General features: G+C 38.4%; 1 protein-coding gene across 5 annotated transcripts in view; it reads right to left on the reverse strand.

Annotated features, from left to right (window-relative positions):
- Positions 1-16466, reverse strand: part of LOC107550636 (protein FAM214A) — a 42276-nt gene that overhangs the window by 4122 nt on the left and 21688 nt on the right. For 3 of the 5 annotated variants that reach the window (XM_016231966.1, XM_016231967.1, XM_016231971.1), the window contains exons 2-8: positions 6639-6823; positions 5535-5737; positions 5324-5449; positions 3334-4912; positions 3062-3184; positions 1812-1900; positions 1492-1588 (exon numbers count right to left, since the gene is read on the reverse strand). In XM_016231966.1, the coding sequence (XP_016087452.1) occupies positions 1492-1588; positions 1812-1900; positions 3062-3184; positions 3334-4912; positions 5324-5449; positions 5535-5737; positions 6639-6823 (2402 nt within the window). Of the gene's footprint in view, positions 1-789; positions 859-1052; positions 1212-1491; positions 1589-1811; positions 1901-3061; positions 3185-3333; positions 4913-5323; positions 5450-5534; positions 5738-6638; positions 6824-16466 lie in introns of all 5 variants that reach the window. The other 2 variants (XM_016231969.1, XM_016231970.1) reach the window with 1 other exon arrangement.

A 16466-nucleotide genomic window follows, 5' to 3' on the forward strand; every position in this document is an offset into this window, starting at 1 on the left:
AATGCCAGTTACTTTGTTTTCCCATTTATTGACTGACAAGTCTCCTGTCCCCATATTGGGAGAAATCGGGAGTACAGAGGAGTTGTGTGCACTGTGTGAACCTGATGCTACTGTAGTTCTAGACTAAATGTGAATGTGCATTAAATCATCCCACTCACAAAAAACAGTGAAATGCAAACTCAGAATATGACGCAAACCTGCAATAATTAAATATGTTAAATAAAACAAATGTATCTAATTCCATTTTATTAACCGATATCTTTGCTGCTGACCTTTGATGATCCAGTTCAACCATACTAACAACCAAAAATGACTTTAGAGAATCTAACAATTGTGCTTAGTTTTTTTATTGCTGAAGAGTGTTTCTTCTCCGGCGTTCTACTGTACAGCCGTGGATTTACTTTTGCTTCAGCCTGAGGTTTATTCATTACACTTTTTGGTGTGAAAGGGCTTTTATATTTGCTATAAATACAACTTCTTATATTAAAAACAATCAAGCCCTGCTCATATTTAAAAAGTTAACGCGAAAGTAACGCAAAAGTAATATAACGCATTACTTTCCATAAAAAGTAACTAAGTAACGTAATTAGTTACTTTTTTAGGGAGTAACGCAATATTGTAATGCATTACTTTTAAAAGTAACTTTCCCCAACACTGGTTATTACACATACTTGTGAGTAGCTATTACTCATTTGCAAAAGTGTGTCATGACCATGATGCACAATTAGTTTGTAAGCAGATAATTATGTGTGTGTGTGTTTTTATTTTTTATAATTTGTTAAATCTTACCACTTGAATGGTTCCTGAAGGAGGTACTCGATATCCCCTCTTACCGAGAGACTCCAAGTTTATGACACCCTGAAGAAAAGCAGGAGAATTCAATCAAGATGAAGCCTTTTAAATAATTGATAATAACATTATTGACTCCTTAACAGATTTGTATTACGTTTCTGTATTTACAGAACTGTACACAAAAAATTATTGACTTCACAAACGTAACATACCCATGACAAGTACACAAACTATGTAAGTAACTCCGCTTGGGTCATTACCATGTAGGGGGAAGGTGCGTTATCATCGGAGACGCTGTAGAATGACACGTCAACAGGTAAGGTCATGTGACTGGGGCAGAACGTTCCGCTGGCGCCGACCTCTGCTGTGAAACCCTCGACTGTACCCAAGGGCTCCAAACGATAATTCAGAACACACTCCTACGCAAACACACACAAATAAACACATCAACACAACAAAACATTTATCTATCCAGCCATCAATCCAGTCAGATTGAAATTATGACCAGGTCTACGAACAAGTCTAGTTTTAACATTCATTCATTCATGAGATGGAAATTTTATACATTTTAGAGGCATATGGTCAATGTTTGGGAAGTACAAAAGAAAAAACCATTAGGCCAAATAAATAAAGAGGGCGTTGACACAAAGGATTGTTCACTAATTGTGTGTGTGTGTGTGAATTTATTTGTTCATCTACCTCAAAGTTTCCCAACAGGCTGAGGTTGGCGGGTGGAGCGCTGGCACTGAGGATCTGATGCTGAGACTCATCACAGTCTTGTAATCTTTTCAAAATCCTGCACACACACACGCACATGCGCGCGCACACACACACACACACACACACACAAAGTTCAGTCAGCCATTTTGGGTAGTGTGTAGCTTTAGGGATAACTCTAGTGTATGTGTGCACAGCAGATGGCAGTGTATGTAGGAAAGCCCCAGTAAAGGAACTGGCACAGTGAAATATGGAACAATAGCAATACAGCAGGAAATAAAGTTAGGAAAGAAAAATCATACCTCTTATTGGCAGCCCATGGCACACCTCTGCAATGAATCAGAGTCGTATCTAAATCAAAATATCCTGTCTGGCTTTTTCTTTGAGGAACCTGAGGGGAAAGAGGAGGAAGCAGATGAACACATTTACATGTGACCAATTGCAAATGTTTTTTTAAAAACATTTAATATATAAATGTTCATTATATAAATATCTATTTATACTGTACCCAATTTGCAATTGCATATAAGTTTCTTTTAATGTTTATCTCTTATTCTCCCTCTTTAGTTTTTAAATGTACCTTGTATATTTAATATATGCAAGTTCTTTAAGCTCCTGTAAACCAGAAAATATTGTGTTAGCGTGTGCTATAATATGGTATCAGATGGAAATACTGTGGTATTTTGGCTTATACTATGCTACTAAATGACTATGTTACTACAAAACAAACACACAAACATAGACCAAGGATCTATTTTTCCCTATCAAAGAAAGAGCCACAAATGTTCTCAATTATTATTATTATTATTATTATATTCTAATAAGGTAAACATTTATATTTTGTCAGCTTGCAAATAATCGGCATGCATTAATTTTTGCCTATCCTTATCTCTAACCCTAATCATTAACTAACTACATGTGGAATCCTTGGGAAATGATAGGTCGATAAAAATGTTTTTCATTCCTTAATCATAAAACCTAACCTAATATGACTGAAGACAGGAATTCTGTACATAATAAACGAAACGAAACAAACAAACAGACAAACAAAAAACAGTAAATAGTACCTTTTTTTAGTCTGGTCATGTCACGCAGAAAATGCTGATCAAAACAGTTGTTTGTAACATTTAATGAAAACCAATAGAAAAGAGTGAGGATTACATTTGAGTAGATCTCTAGAGAACAAGAGCACCACTCATCTGGAGTAACAGCATCAAACTCCCACACACAGACCGCCTGAGTCATACGGTACGAATCAGAACTCAGTCCACAGGGCTGCCATCGGTATGATTTGAAAACACTCATGGCTTAATTTACTAAGAGTATTAATGGAAAGTATTAATAAAAAGTTGGAAGAAGTTATTATTGTAAGTCTATGGCCCATAAGACTTAATTAGCATGTCATCTAGGAGGCATAGAAACTCTGTGGACAGCATTCGAGACAAACAAGAAGTGATTCAGATGTAAGAGTAGATGAGTCACAGACAAAGACTCTGGGGCTCTTTCAGAAAGATGCTGTGCTATAATCTCTGTGTTGAAGAGAGACTCTTACTGGGCTGGAGAGGAGAGGTAGGCCTGTGCAGGGGTGGAAGGCTTTTGTTGCGGTTCCATCTATGGAGTGGCGATTCTGTTTCTTCCAGTTACTGCATGGCTTCAGAGGGGAGGGGTGGCGTTTCTGTTAATAAAAAGACAGAGAGGAGAAACTCAGTAGTGGGTTTCAAATAAAGGTTTTAAAACAAAACAAATGTAAGCCTAAAATATCCCACTTGAATTTAGTTCATTTACACATAAAAAATGCACTGTAAGAGAGACATATCAACTCACAGTATGATTGCTCTGGGCAGGGGCAGGACTGGAGGTGTTGCAAGTAAGGTTGGCTGGTGTGCTAGAGCGAGAAGCCCAGGGCTCCTGGTCCTTATTTTTCTCAGGACAAGTGGACCCATCCCAGAAATAATTTTCTGCTCTTTTTTCATGGTTTGCCTCTTGGGTATTGAAGGGCTGGAGGTATCCAGTCAGGGTCAGGCCATTCTCCTGAGGAGAGCTTGCATGGCTAGAGTTATTTTTCAAGGAGGTCCAGGACTCTCTACTGGCGTACTGTTGGTTATTACTTGCCGTTAAATGCTGTGATTTTGTGACGCCGTGGTCTTCAAGTTTTAAACTGGCCACATTTTGTGGTCTAGGGGAACAGCCTCGATTAATGCGACTACAGTCAGGAGATCTGCAAAATTTTGTTGCTTGAGAAATATGAGGATCTGTGCTTGCCTCACCACTGGGTGCACTTGAAGACTTCTCATGGCTTGATGATACAAAGCCATTCGTCTGCGTGCCGTTATTTGTGTCAACCTGTTCGGTTTGAGAGGTCTTCAATTTATAGGTGCCATTCAGGAGACTGTAGGAATGTTGCAGTCGCTCCTGAATCAACCTCGAGATGTCCTGAACTGCATCTGCAATTAGAGAACCCTCAGCGGACTGGTCACTGAGTACCAGGCGCCTACATGTCGAGAGTTTTGGGGAGGTTTTTGACTCACGGTCAGCTCTATCCAGCCGTGTTCTGCTTCTAGGGCTCAAGGGGGTATCGAAGAGAGAAGACCGGCTCCTCTCAGGGATTTCTGGACTAGTTCCATTGTGGTTTTGAGGCTGTGGGACAGGGAAAAGGGGCTCTTTGGATTTCTTCAAGCGCTCCTTATCCTGTGACGAGTTCCACGTTGTTTTGTGTCCTGGCGGTTCTTGAGAAGTGAAGAGAGATTCAGGGAGATGGGGAGCTGTGGGGTCACATAAATTCAATCGCTGAGCAATGCGGGCAATGACTTCCTGTCTCTCCTGAAGCAGGGAGCCAATGAGGGGGTTGGTTTCACCTGAGATGGATCTGGGACTTGGGCTGGGGGTAACTAAAGGGTCGGTAATGGAGAGTGATTTAAAACCACGAATTGGTGACTCCACACTTGAAGACTTTGGGCTCTCTGCCCCATCAGTGCACGAGTTATATGCCTCTGTAGGGGGGGCGCCCACACTGCCATTCAGCCGAGAGTACAGCCACTTGACGGCTTTGCCTGGTGGGAGAGGGGACTCAGGGCGAGGTGGGAATTTACGGGTGTTCAGAGGGCTGTGGGGAGGTGGAGAAGGGCAAAGAGGCCTGGAGAAGAGTGGAGATCCTGGCAGACGGAGGGAACTGCGATTCTCTCCAGGATGGTTCCTACCCTCTCCACGCTCCAGGCTTCTCTTGCCCAAAAAAGCTATACCTGAGTGGATGCTACATTTGAGTACAGGGTATTTGGGCTGGCGAGGCAAAGACTGAACCCGCACTTTGAGAGCGACACTATGGGACAAGTTTGGGACAGGGAAAGCATGTTCAGAGGGTGTTTGTGAGAAGTTCCATATCAGTTCTTCATCAGCTGCACTTATTCTGCAAAATACAGCAAATGTGATTGTTAATAAATCCATTCTTATGTAAACTGCTGCAATGAATCGAATGATACAATGCATGTAAGGTATGACTTTCTGTCTTTCTTCCTTTCTCTCTTCATTCTCTTGCCTTGCTGTCTGTTCTGACTGAAACATTCCTACAGTCTCCTGAAAGGCATATATAAAATCTTCTGGAAGGTTTTACTAAATATTTACATAGCATTTTTACATACATTAACAAATTACATGGAATCACCAACATACACATTGCTGTGTTTCAAAACACGCCTAGTGAGAATCCTACCTAGGATCCTACCAAAATGTAATATAGCCACACAGCTTGGCATCTTTGTGAAGGATAAATGTCATCATTTCTTCCTACCCTTGAAAGTGTTTGTGTAGAGTATGTTACCTGTATAGGATGTTTCTAGGTACAAGTCCGTGAGAGGCACTGAGCCACGCACTGAGCTGCGAGAAAAACACGTAGGAACGCACAGCCAACAGCAAGGTTTTCTCCTCAATAAATCGATCTCCACTCCTGCAACAAACACCAAGTTTGTTAAATCTCCCTAGACCTGTGGGAAAGAATGTGTATTGGAAGTACTGTGAAGAGCAAGTCTTACTGTCTGGGCACTGGCTGTAAAGTCCATCTCTCTAGTAAGAGTGCATCTTGCTTTATTGCTGGATCATTTAGGTCTGTGCAGTCTGTGGTCAGGCCTTCATCGCTATAGCAACAGTCAGGAAGCAGCATCACCTCAATCATGATGGGGATGTGATTGCGCCATAGTAACATAACCTCTGACCTTGTTCTTCTTGCCTGACGACACTGCATTGGGGAAAAAGTTTTTTTGTTTTCTACATTACACTGTCTTAACTGTAACTGGTTTTGACATAAGATGCAAAATAACATAAATATTATGCACAACAACCTGAGTCATTAACCTAAAGGTGAAGTGTACAATTTCTTTGTCATGAGCAAACATTCCGACTGTTTTCAAACAGGTTTCCAAACAGAAACTCCTGTCTGTTCCCGTTAATAAAGTACAGCAAGTTGAAAGGATAATGTTTTCTCAGAGATATACAGCTGTTGAAAACAACATAAGGACATAATATACTGCTTGTTAACATCGAATTTTACTCTTACAAATTGTGAAATGTAACTATGTGCCCCTTCTTGGCTTAAAGGGGTGGTTGGTTATGATTTCACTTTTTTAACTTTAATTAAGTTGCTGTTAGAGCATAAACAACATCTGAAAAGTTACGACGCTCAAAGTTCAATGCAAAGGGATATATTTTCTTTTAAAGAAATCACTGTTTAAGGACTACAAAAAAGGCTGGTAGGGACTACAGCGAGCTTCTTCCCGGGTTTGTGACATCACTAACCCCGAAGTTTACATAAACCCTGCCCCCAGGAACATGCAACTACCTGTAATGGTAAGGGGGTGTGATGTTTCCTAGGGAATTAGCGAATCACAACACACTGGGCCAGCTAACCAATCTGAGCCCGACTGCATATTTCTGAGGGAGGGGCTTCATGGAACCAGAAACTCAACAGACCGTTTTGACGAGAACGGAAAGAGAGGTGTAGAATAAAGGTAAAATATGTGAATTTTTTTTTTTTTTTTAATGAAGCATGAACACAAATAACACTGGACCCCATAAACACAATCAAGCCTTCGAAAAAAGCTGATCATCCACCCCTTTAATAAAAAAAAGGTGTAACCCACCTGTGGTATTTTGTCACTGCATTCATGTTTGGTAAAGACAGGCATAGCAGACTGGGCAGGCGGGCAGTGAACACCCTCTGTCCGCCCCTTTACGGAACATTCTGGTGTCCGTCCTTCTGTGATCAGGAGTGTGAGGAACACCAGGAAATCCTCAGCATCATACTCGAAGAATTCCTCTGCTGCTTCTAAAAAGACAGAGGTGAGACATCAATCGAGTTACTGACATGTTGCCATTTATTCATTCAAAAACCTCAGAACAACATCACTAAGATTACTGCTGGCACATCCTCTCGGAGTAACACACTCTCACATCGGGATTATCGGATTATTCTGAAAATCGCTTTTTGTTCCTTATAAGACCAACTTTAAGACTTCTTTCTTTCCTTGGGTTGGGGCATACTGAGTGGTTTGTCTGTAGTTTACATCACAGGCAAAACCATTTACTACTTGCTAATGCTAGTCAATTGATGGAGGGACCTACCTAGTCTAAAGAACATCAAATTGGATAAAAATATGTTTGTGAATGCTATTGGTTAGCCTCAAAACTAATAAACATGGGACTAGAAACTCACAAAACTTCCATTTTGATAACCAATGGTTACTGAAACATCTGGTTGTATGAAAACAACATTTCTGGTTGTTTTCATACAACCAGAAATATATAGCCAGTTTCACAGTTCCAGAGAAGATAACACTGTTTATCCATAGCAAACAATCTTTACTCTGTTTACCAGCTGTGAAAACTGGGCTAAGCAAACACGCATTCACCAGCATATTCTCCAGCAGCAAAACATACCTGATCAACAGCTTAATAAGAAACCAGCTGTCTGGATTTAAATGGAATGTAGAAGCACTTGTTAAATTCGACACACCAGATTCTGAGTCAAAAATTCCAAAACACAGCTGGATTTGACACCCACAACCTGTTTGAATACCAGTGTGTATATGTGTAAACAGTAAAGATGACGATTCAAATTAGGACTCGTAATAGGTAAAACATTTCATCATTAATTTAAACATTCCAATTAAAAATAATCATTCCAATCATTCCACCTTGAGGTCCAAATAAATAATTTGATATTACACATTCGGAGCAGTTCAGAGCATTAGCTGTGTTGATAATTATACCATGTTTGCTGAGAGCCAGATAGATTCATGAGAGTAGGTTCCCCCACAGCTTTGAGCTGCAAACAAAAGTGTCTACATGGCAGTTGAGGTCCGTTACAGTCAGCCAGAGGGCCTATTGTTCTGACGGCGTCAGACTCCCAGGACAACAGGGCCAACAGAAAGTATCCCATCCCTGACTGCACAGCCTTCTCTCCCTCTCTCTCTCTATTATCATCTAAAGGTGTGTGTTTTCATTGTTTGTGAACCAAAACAGTATTCCACTGAAATGACATCAAATCATATCACAGCATTCCACACACACATTTTTTTTCTTTTTTGTACGGTCTTCGCAAGCAGACAGTACATACAACAAAACTGCTACATGTAACATTTTAATTGGGCTACTTTTGCCACATTCCATTATAATTCATCTTATTTCATATATTAACCAGTGACATTTTAAATGTCTAAATCATAGGAATATACTATTACAATGAAGAGTGTTAAATATCAGTAATTTATGTACATATAATTCTTGAAATTAATTAAATTTAAAAAATGTTGGGGATATGTTGGTCATTATGCCACATACAAATATATTTTCTCAATCTAGCTGTCGAAATCCAGTGTTGTTAAATATCCTTCTCATGATGCGGTGTTAAAAGTTATGATCCAAACAACCTTTTTTTTTTTTCTCAACAAGGCACAGCATACACAGAATGATCCATGGGGTTGAGTACACACAATATAGCTCTGCAAAGAGAAAGAGCCTACTGATTCTCTTTTTGGTAGGGTTGTGTCAAAACAATACTGACACATTCAAGTCTATTTTAGGAATCGTTTCATTACTCCAATCTGTCAGTGGCTTGGAAACCACATTTTACAACAGGGCTCTTTTGGTGACTGGCTGAGCAGGCATGAATGAACCTTTTTTCCAGCTCCATACTGGTGATACTTTTAGCCTGAACATGTCAGCTGGTGTTCACAATGTAAATACACACACTTTGGTTTAATTGTGGAAAAAAACAACCAATTACTATCCTGAAAAACCAATGGGTGGAGACACCGAATAGCTGATGGACTGTCAGACCAGGAAAACAACAACAACAACATACTGTGAAGAAATGTTCTATGACCCACTTTTGTGAAATTAATATACTCTCTTTCCTACTTTTGCAAAAATAAAAAAATAAACTTGGTCTTCTATGCATTGGAATTTACTGGCATTTATTCATGAAATTAAAAGAGTTTACCAAAAGCTTCACGAAAAAGTCCATATGACTTGGGCCAGTTTTATACTTGCTCTTTTGTTGAAGGTATCTAAATGGGGAGATGTTAGAGGGTTACTGATATAAAGTCTTCTAAGTCACATCAGAATGGTTTTATTAGGAGATGAGTGCATGAACACCACTACAATGTCACATCCAGTAGAAATTTTTATTTCTTTGACCCCAAATTTCAAGTTAGAGGTATGTCAGTTCATGAATAATGGCATCTTATTTAGTAATGACCATAAATAGTTGTGTCAGAGCCATAGCATTTTGGACATCGCTCTGACAAATAAAATCTTATTTTAGTGAAATAAAATAAAATCACAGTATGATTACAAGTAGAAACTTCTATTTTTAATCTATTAAGATGCTAATCACTTGTATCAAAGGGGGAAAAAAAGACTCTACGATCTAAAGCAAGGGAAGGGACATTATGTTTGCCTTCATTAAGTACCCTTATGACATTATCCTTCTCTTGGTGTTCTATATTTCCAGCGCAAACACAGATCTTTGAGTCAATGGGAGGGGCCGGAACACTTCTACCCAATCAGCACATTCCAAGCTCCTGTCAATCACCAAGCAGCACAGAAGGTGGAGAAAAGCCACGTGCAGGGCTAGCTTCACCACTAGAAAACAGCTGATGGTTAATCTCGCGTGACTTTGTGGAAACAAAGAGCCAGATCTCTGTACAGCGACTATGCTGGCAATACCATGACAGCAGATAATGATGTTTGTTCCTGTTTATTCCTGCCATGTTTACATATAAGCTCGTCAGCATTACATAAACACAACCTTATAAGAGCCGGAAGAATCGCAAGGCTTTTTAAGTTGTTTAGTGGGAGGTGTATTTGTCAGGCCTGTTTTTTACTGCACTGGCTGGCTGTTGCAGTATGCATTTCCATATGTGTGTGTACTACACACATTCTTACAGGGAACTCCTCCCACGTGCTAACTGCACGAGGAGAAACCGCAAACAACAGATCGAAAAAGAAGGGGGTTGAAACTGCCAGCTGAACGGGAGGAGTAAAAAGGGGAGAGAAAGACAGAGACAGAGTATTTCCCTCATGTAGGTTAAAGGTAAAGTTTCAGCAGGGGAGGAGAGACGGAACACTGGGTTCAGACAGGGAGGAGGAGCAAACGAGAGGCAGAAAAATACAACACAAAGGAAGAATAAAATACCAGCATCCCAAAGATTTCTTTCTTGTTATGAACTGCCTGAACTTATTCTCTCTCATGCAATCATACAAAACAGTCTAAAATCAATCAGACTGATGTGACTGGAAAACGGTACGGTAACGGTATGTTTGAATAAGACTTTGCTGCACAACGTAGCGTCACGTTAGAAAGTGAATGACGACTGGCCATTTTACTGTCGGTCAGGTGCTGGCTTCACATCTGAGTGGCTTGTCTTAAAGAAGAAGCATAAATGCACGATATGGTGTCATAATCTGTTTTGAAAAACATCGGCCACACTGAAATACTTACTGGCCGATGCCAATATTTAAAAAATTCGGAATATCGGCCCGATATATCAGCCACGGTGATATATCGGTCGACCACTACCTTTAAGATACGTAAAGTAAATGTCCTCTGATATCACTGGCTGTCTTCTTCATGTGTTAAAAAGCTGAAATGAACACTAGGCAGTAGTAAATCAGATATAATTTTATTTATTTTCATTTATATTTAAGAAATTTGAAATCATTTGAAAATGGATTAAAAATTATTGTGTAAAATAAACATACTTATACTTTAGAAGACAAAGCATTTTTCCACAAATAAATAAATATTTAATACAAATCTAATTAAAAAGGAAGTAAACACTAACACTGTAACCAACAGGGCACTCAGTATTCCGTTTGTGAGCATTGGGAATCATTTTTTATAAATTTTTTTCAAATAAACCCAAGGTAACACTCATTTTACAGCACGCAATGAAAATGGCATGAATATGACCGTGGTCAAATGCATAAAGTGCAGCATAATTTGAAATCACTAACAAAGTTTGTCGATCGTGCGTCTCCAGTCAAGCAGAACTCTCCTCCTGTCAGCATTCAATTTGCACGGACCGACCTTCAACCAGAGAACACGCGATCATGCAGGATACAAATGCACACTTCATCTCAACTAGATTTGACTAAGTCTGCAAGGTTTGTGAAATTAAATGTTCATTAGACATTTAAATATTTGTTTAAATTATATAAATGCGTATTTGCTGAATGTTGACGGCAAACGAGAAAGTATTATAATGTTTGCCTTTCTATTACTAATAATATTAAAGCAATCGTTATAATACTTGTTTGTATACAATTTAATTCCTTTGTTTAACAGTTCTATCTGATTATTAGATAGACTTTTATCCATATTAGACAGAACTGAATGACGACAGCGAACAAGAGGGAGAATGTGGGCGGTGTGCGCTCAGGCGCTGTCAAAGTAAAAGTCCGGCACACAGTCAAAATAAAAGTCCCGCCTCGAACATCGGCCGATGCCGATATTTGAAAACATTCCAAATATCGGCCGATATATCGACCTTGGCGATATATCGGTCGACCACTACATACAATGTTATAGCCTCAAAAGACTTTACGAGAGCTTACCCGGTACAGAATTGCACTTGAGTATGTCCCGTGAAAAACGAGTCACGATAAAAAACAAGACTTGTAGAAGTAAGCTAAAGTGGCATAGTTGAGTTTTTAAAGTGAGTTTTTATCTAATGTTTGTTTTTGTTAACACTATCGGTTATGTTTAGTGTAGGTGGTACGTTATTTACAAATGCAATAGGGCATTAACTTTTTAGTGCCACTCACCAAACATTTAATTTCCTTTTAAAATTTTTTGCATAACTCTCTGGAGGTTACACTTTGAAAGGGTCATGAAACATGCAAGAAGCAACGTAACATAAATTTGCAAAAGGGTTGCCACCGGCACGTTTCGCACTGATATGTAAATATGGGTGGTTATATGTTAAAGAATTCGTGGTGATGTTAAAACACTTCAAAAAAGAGTTTCTAAGGATAAGTTTTTGCGGTTTAATTTTAATAACTGGGATGAATTTTTGAGTATTTTTTTTTAGTATTTCCACATAGTACATCAAACTCTTTTTTTCAACAGAGCAATCCTGTTTTCCATGATATGAGATAAAAGAGGCAAACCGACACCACTACAAACTGCACACCACTAATACGTGAGCACGGAACACAGTAACGCTGATATATTCAGCTCTTCATATCTTATAGAAACACCAGTCTTGAACCACATTTACAGCAAACTCTTCTCTTTCTCTGCATAATCAGACAACATTGTGGGTGCTTTCCTGGTTTCTCCTGCTGTAGATTAACCCGGCACTGTAGGAGAGAGTTAAGCTGTACATTTATATAACCAGCGGCAGCATAGGAGAAAAAGATTTCTGGGAATTTTCTACTGTACTGAAATTTCTCTTAATGGCAGCTGGGATCAGAGTGATCGGTGTTCTGTAATTATAAGGATGATTACATATCCCATCACCCCGCACTGCAATCCTGATGACTGACAAGAGTCCAAGAGGGAGATAGAAAGAGACTATCTTTCTGTCATAAAGAAATTATTACTAACATGTGAAATGAGTCCATTACAGGTGACTAAAATCTTTTCCTTCACCTTCTAAGTTGTATTTGCTATATACAGTCCATAAAGTTAAGAAACAGCAGGAGGAAACACCAGGGAGTGGAGTTTACAATGTTTGCGAGATGTAAACTCCGAATTCTAAGAAAAATGGAAGAAAAATGGCAATTATTTGAGTTTATAGCTCAAAACTGTGAGACAAAATTCTAAATTGTGAGATAAAAAGTTGCAGTTACCTTTTACATTTATTTATTTTTTTAGTCTGGCAAAAATGAGCTTTCATAGTTTAGCATGGCTTTAGTGTAAACTGTTTAATGGCTCTGAGATTCAAAGATAACTTTGTCAATAACTCGATGCAGCATGTTGTCCATTTATATGTGTATGCTTTTGAATACTTGAGTCACGTTTCTTACCTAAATGTTAATGAGCGCATGGTTGTTGTGACATCTCAGCTATTACACACACACACATATATATATATATATATATATATATAGTATTAAACATTACTAATTATTCACAAAATACCTTAAAATGTAGTGAGTTGAATACAACAAGTTAAATATACCTAGAAGAACATGTTTTTAATCTCTAAATACAAATTATTTGTATAATGTTTGGGTCACAAAAGACAAAAATGTCAGGTTGGTACAATTGTCATGATATCATTATCATCAACAAAATTTTATTTTCATTTATCTTACTCTGGAACATCTTTTTAAACTATTTCTTAGAAAAAAATAGCACTGAAACATTTTTGTTAAAATATTAATGCATACCCATCTATAATGTATAATATCATTTCTAAATATAAATATTTGAAAAACTTTTGTCATAACACAGGAAATGCCATTATAAAGAGGACCCCTGAAAGTAAGGTTAGTTCAGGTCGTAAAATGTGGCTCTTAGTATTTATACAAAAATACTCTTTAATAATATATACAGTGCTGCTTGAAAGTTTGTGAACCCTTTAGAATTTTCTATATTTCTGCATAAATATGACCCAACACATAATTAGATTTTCACACAAATCCAGAAAGTAGACAAAGAGAATCCAATCAAACAAAGGAGACAAAAATATATACTTTGTCATTTATTTATTGAGAAAAATGATCCGGTGTTAAATATTTGTGAGTGGCAAAAGTATGTGAATCTTTGCTTTCAGTATCTGGTGTGACCCCCTTTTGCAGCAATAACTGCAAGTAAAGTTTCTTGTAACTGCCGATCAGTCCTGCACAACGGCTTGAAGGAATTTGAGCCCATTCCTCAGTACAGAACCACTTCAACTCTGTGATGTTGGTGGGTTTCCTCCTATGAACTGCTTGCTTCAGGTCCTTCCACAAAATTTCAATTGGATTAAGGTCCGGAATTTGACTCAGTCATTCCAAAACATTAACTTTGTTCTTCTTTAACCATTCTTTGGTAGAACGACTTGTGTGTTTGGGGTTGTTGTCTTGCTGCATGACCCACTTTCTCTTGAGATTCAGTTCTCGGACAGATATCCTGATATTTTCCTTCAGAATTTGCTGGTATAATTCAGAATTCATTGTTCCATCAACGATGGCAAGACGTCCTGGACCAGATGCAGCAAAACAGGCCCAAATACCATCACCACCGTGTTTCACAGATGGGATAAGGTTCTTATGCTGGAATGCAGTGTTTTCTTTCTCCAAACATAACGCTCCTCATATAACCCAACATTTTCTATTTTGGTCTCATCCAACATTTCTCCAGTATTCCTCTGGCTTGTCTACATGATCTTTAGCAAACTGCAGATGGGCAGCAATGTTCTTTTTGGAGAGCAGTGGCTTTCTTCTTGCGACTCTGCCATGGACACCATGGTTGTTCAGTGTTCTCCTGATGATAGACTCATAAACATTAACATTAGTCAATGTGAGAAAGGCCTTTAGTTGCTTAGAAGTTAGCCTGCAGTCCTTTGAAACCTACTGGACTTTTACACGTCTTGCTTTTAGAGTGTTCTTTGTTGGTGGACCACTCCTGGGGAGGGTAACAGTGGTCTTGAATTTCCTCCACTTGTACACAATCTGTCTAACTGTGGATTGGTGGAGTCCAAACTCTTTAGAGATGGCTTTGAAACCATTTCTAGCTTGATGAACAACACCAACTCTTTTTCTGAGGTCCTCAGAGATCTCATTTGTTTGTGCCATGATACACTTCCACAAACATGATCAAACTTTGATAGATCCCTTTTCTTTAAATAAAACAGGGCACACACTGACACCTGATAGTCATCTCACTGATTAAAAACACCTATGAAAAGATGGACTCTAATTTCACCTTCAAATTAACAGCTAATCCTAGAGATTCACATATTTTGGCGCTCACAGATATGTAATATTGGATAATTTTAAGTAAATATTTTCATCTCATTTGTTTGATTGGGTTGTCTTTGTCAACTTTCAGGACTTGCATGCTTTTTGGGGTTATATTTATGCAGAAATATAGCCAATTCTAAAGGGTTCATAAACTTTCAAGCAGCACTGTAATATATATATATACACACACACACATATATATATATATAATCTTTTTTTTTTTTAAATGACTTGCATGCACATGAGAAATATGTTTATTTGATGGTTACACCACATGGTATATTTTGAGTTGACTTTTGTCCAAAAAAAAGCATAAAGGATTTTCAAATCCATATAAAACCAACATACATACAATTACTAGTCTAAGAACTCAGCAGCACATGCATTTTTATTGAGATTTTTAAAAGATTTTTCCTTTGATTTACCCATGTGTTCCGAATGGACTGGGGAGGAAACTTTAAGTTGTGATTGCAGTACATCTACATAATAGGCCTGGGTGGTATATCGAGTTTGTACAATATATCGATATATTTTTAATAGGCAATATGAGGCAATACCGCCTATATCGATATGCAGTAGTTTGATATGAGTGCATCTGAATAACAGCAGAGGACATAGAGTGAGCTGCTGCGGGGAAAGTGCATAATCCAATTTGTGCTAAACATGATACATGCTTTATATTACGGGCTTAAAAATAACTGGTAAGATATAGTTAACATGTACAGTTTAAAGCAGCTCGCCCCGTCAGATGCTCTGACAGGCACATGTGCTGCTGACAGAGAGGCTGAGCAGTTTAATGTGTTTGAGATGTGCTGTTTTCCTCAGTGCATAACTTACATTTCACAGGTATATTCTCCATTTGTAAATGTTAGAAAGTCATGGAAATATTTCCATTTTGCTGTCGGGAGCCTTTTGCATGCGATTCTCCGCTAAACTTCACAGACTTCACAGAACGAGCGCGCAAGCAGACAGAATAAGAGAGCAATAATTGTGTCATATCATACGTCAAACTGACCTTCCACTGTGCAAGACCAGCATTTGAGATACACCTGGAATAGCATCGGGTGATATATCAGATCTTCATGATATAATAATAAAGTTAGCTTCCAATGCAAAATTAACCAATGTGAGAATGGCGATAATTGTTATGTGCATTTATGTCAGCCATTACGTCAGTCTTCAATGTCATTATCCTTCAGAAATCGTTATAATATTCCAATACTCTAAAAATGTCTTATTATTATCAATGTTGAAAACAGGCTTTACTGCTTTAACATATTTCCTCTCTTCTGACACTTCCACTGCCATTGAGACAGATAAAAAAAACAAAAAAAACACGTGACTCAAACTAGGATCCATACACAGCCGACGCACATGTCCCAGTGACCTAAAAACACCACTCACTTTGCCTAATTAATATAATTGCACCATTTATTGGTTTCATCCAGTGCTGCCTGCAGCAAATTCCATCTCTCTCAGCTGTGAGAGGCTTTACTTTGATACTGTAGCAC

The sequence above is a fragment of the Sinocyclocheilus grahami genome, unplaced genomic scaffold (assembly GCF_001515645.1).
Source record: "Sinocyclocheilus grahami isolate Dianchi unplaced genomic scaffold, SAMN03320097.WGS_v1.1 scaffold403.1, whole genome shotgun sequence".
Lineage (NCBI taxonomy): Eukaryota > Metazoa > Chordata > Actinopteri > Cypriniformes > Cyprinidae > Sinocyclocheilus > Sinocyclocheilus grahami.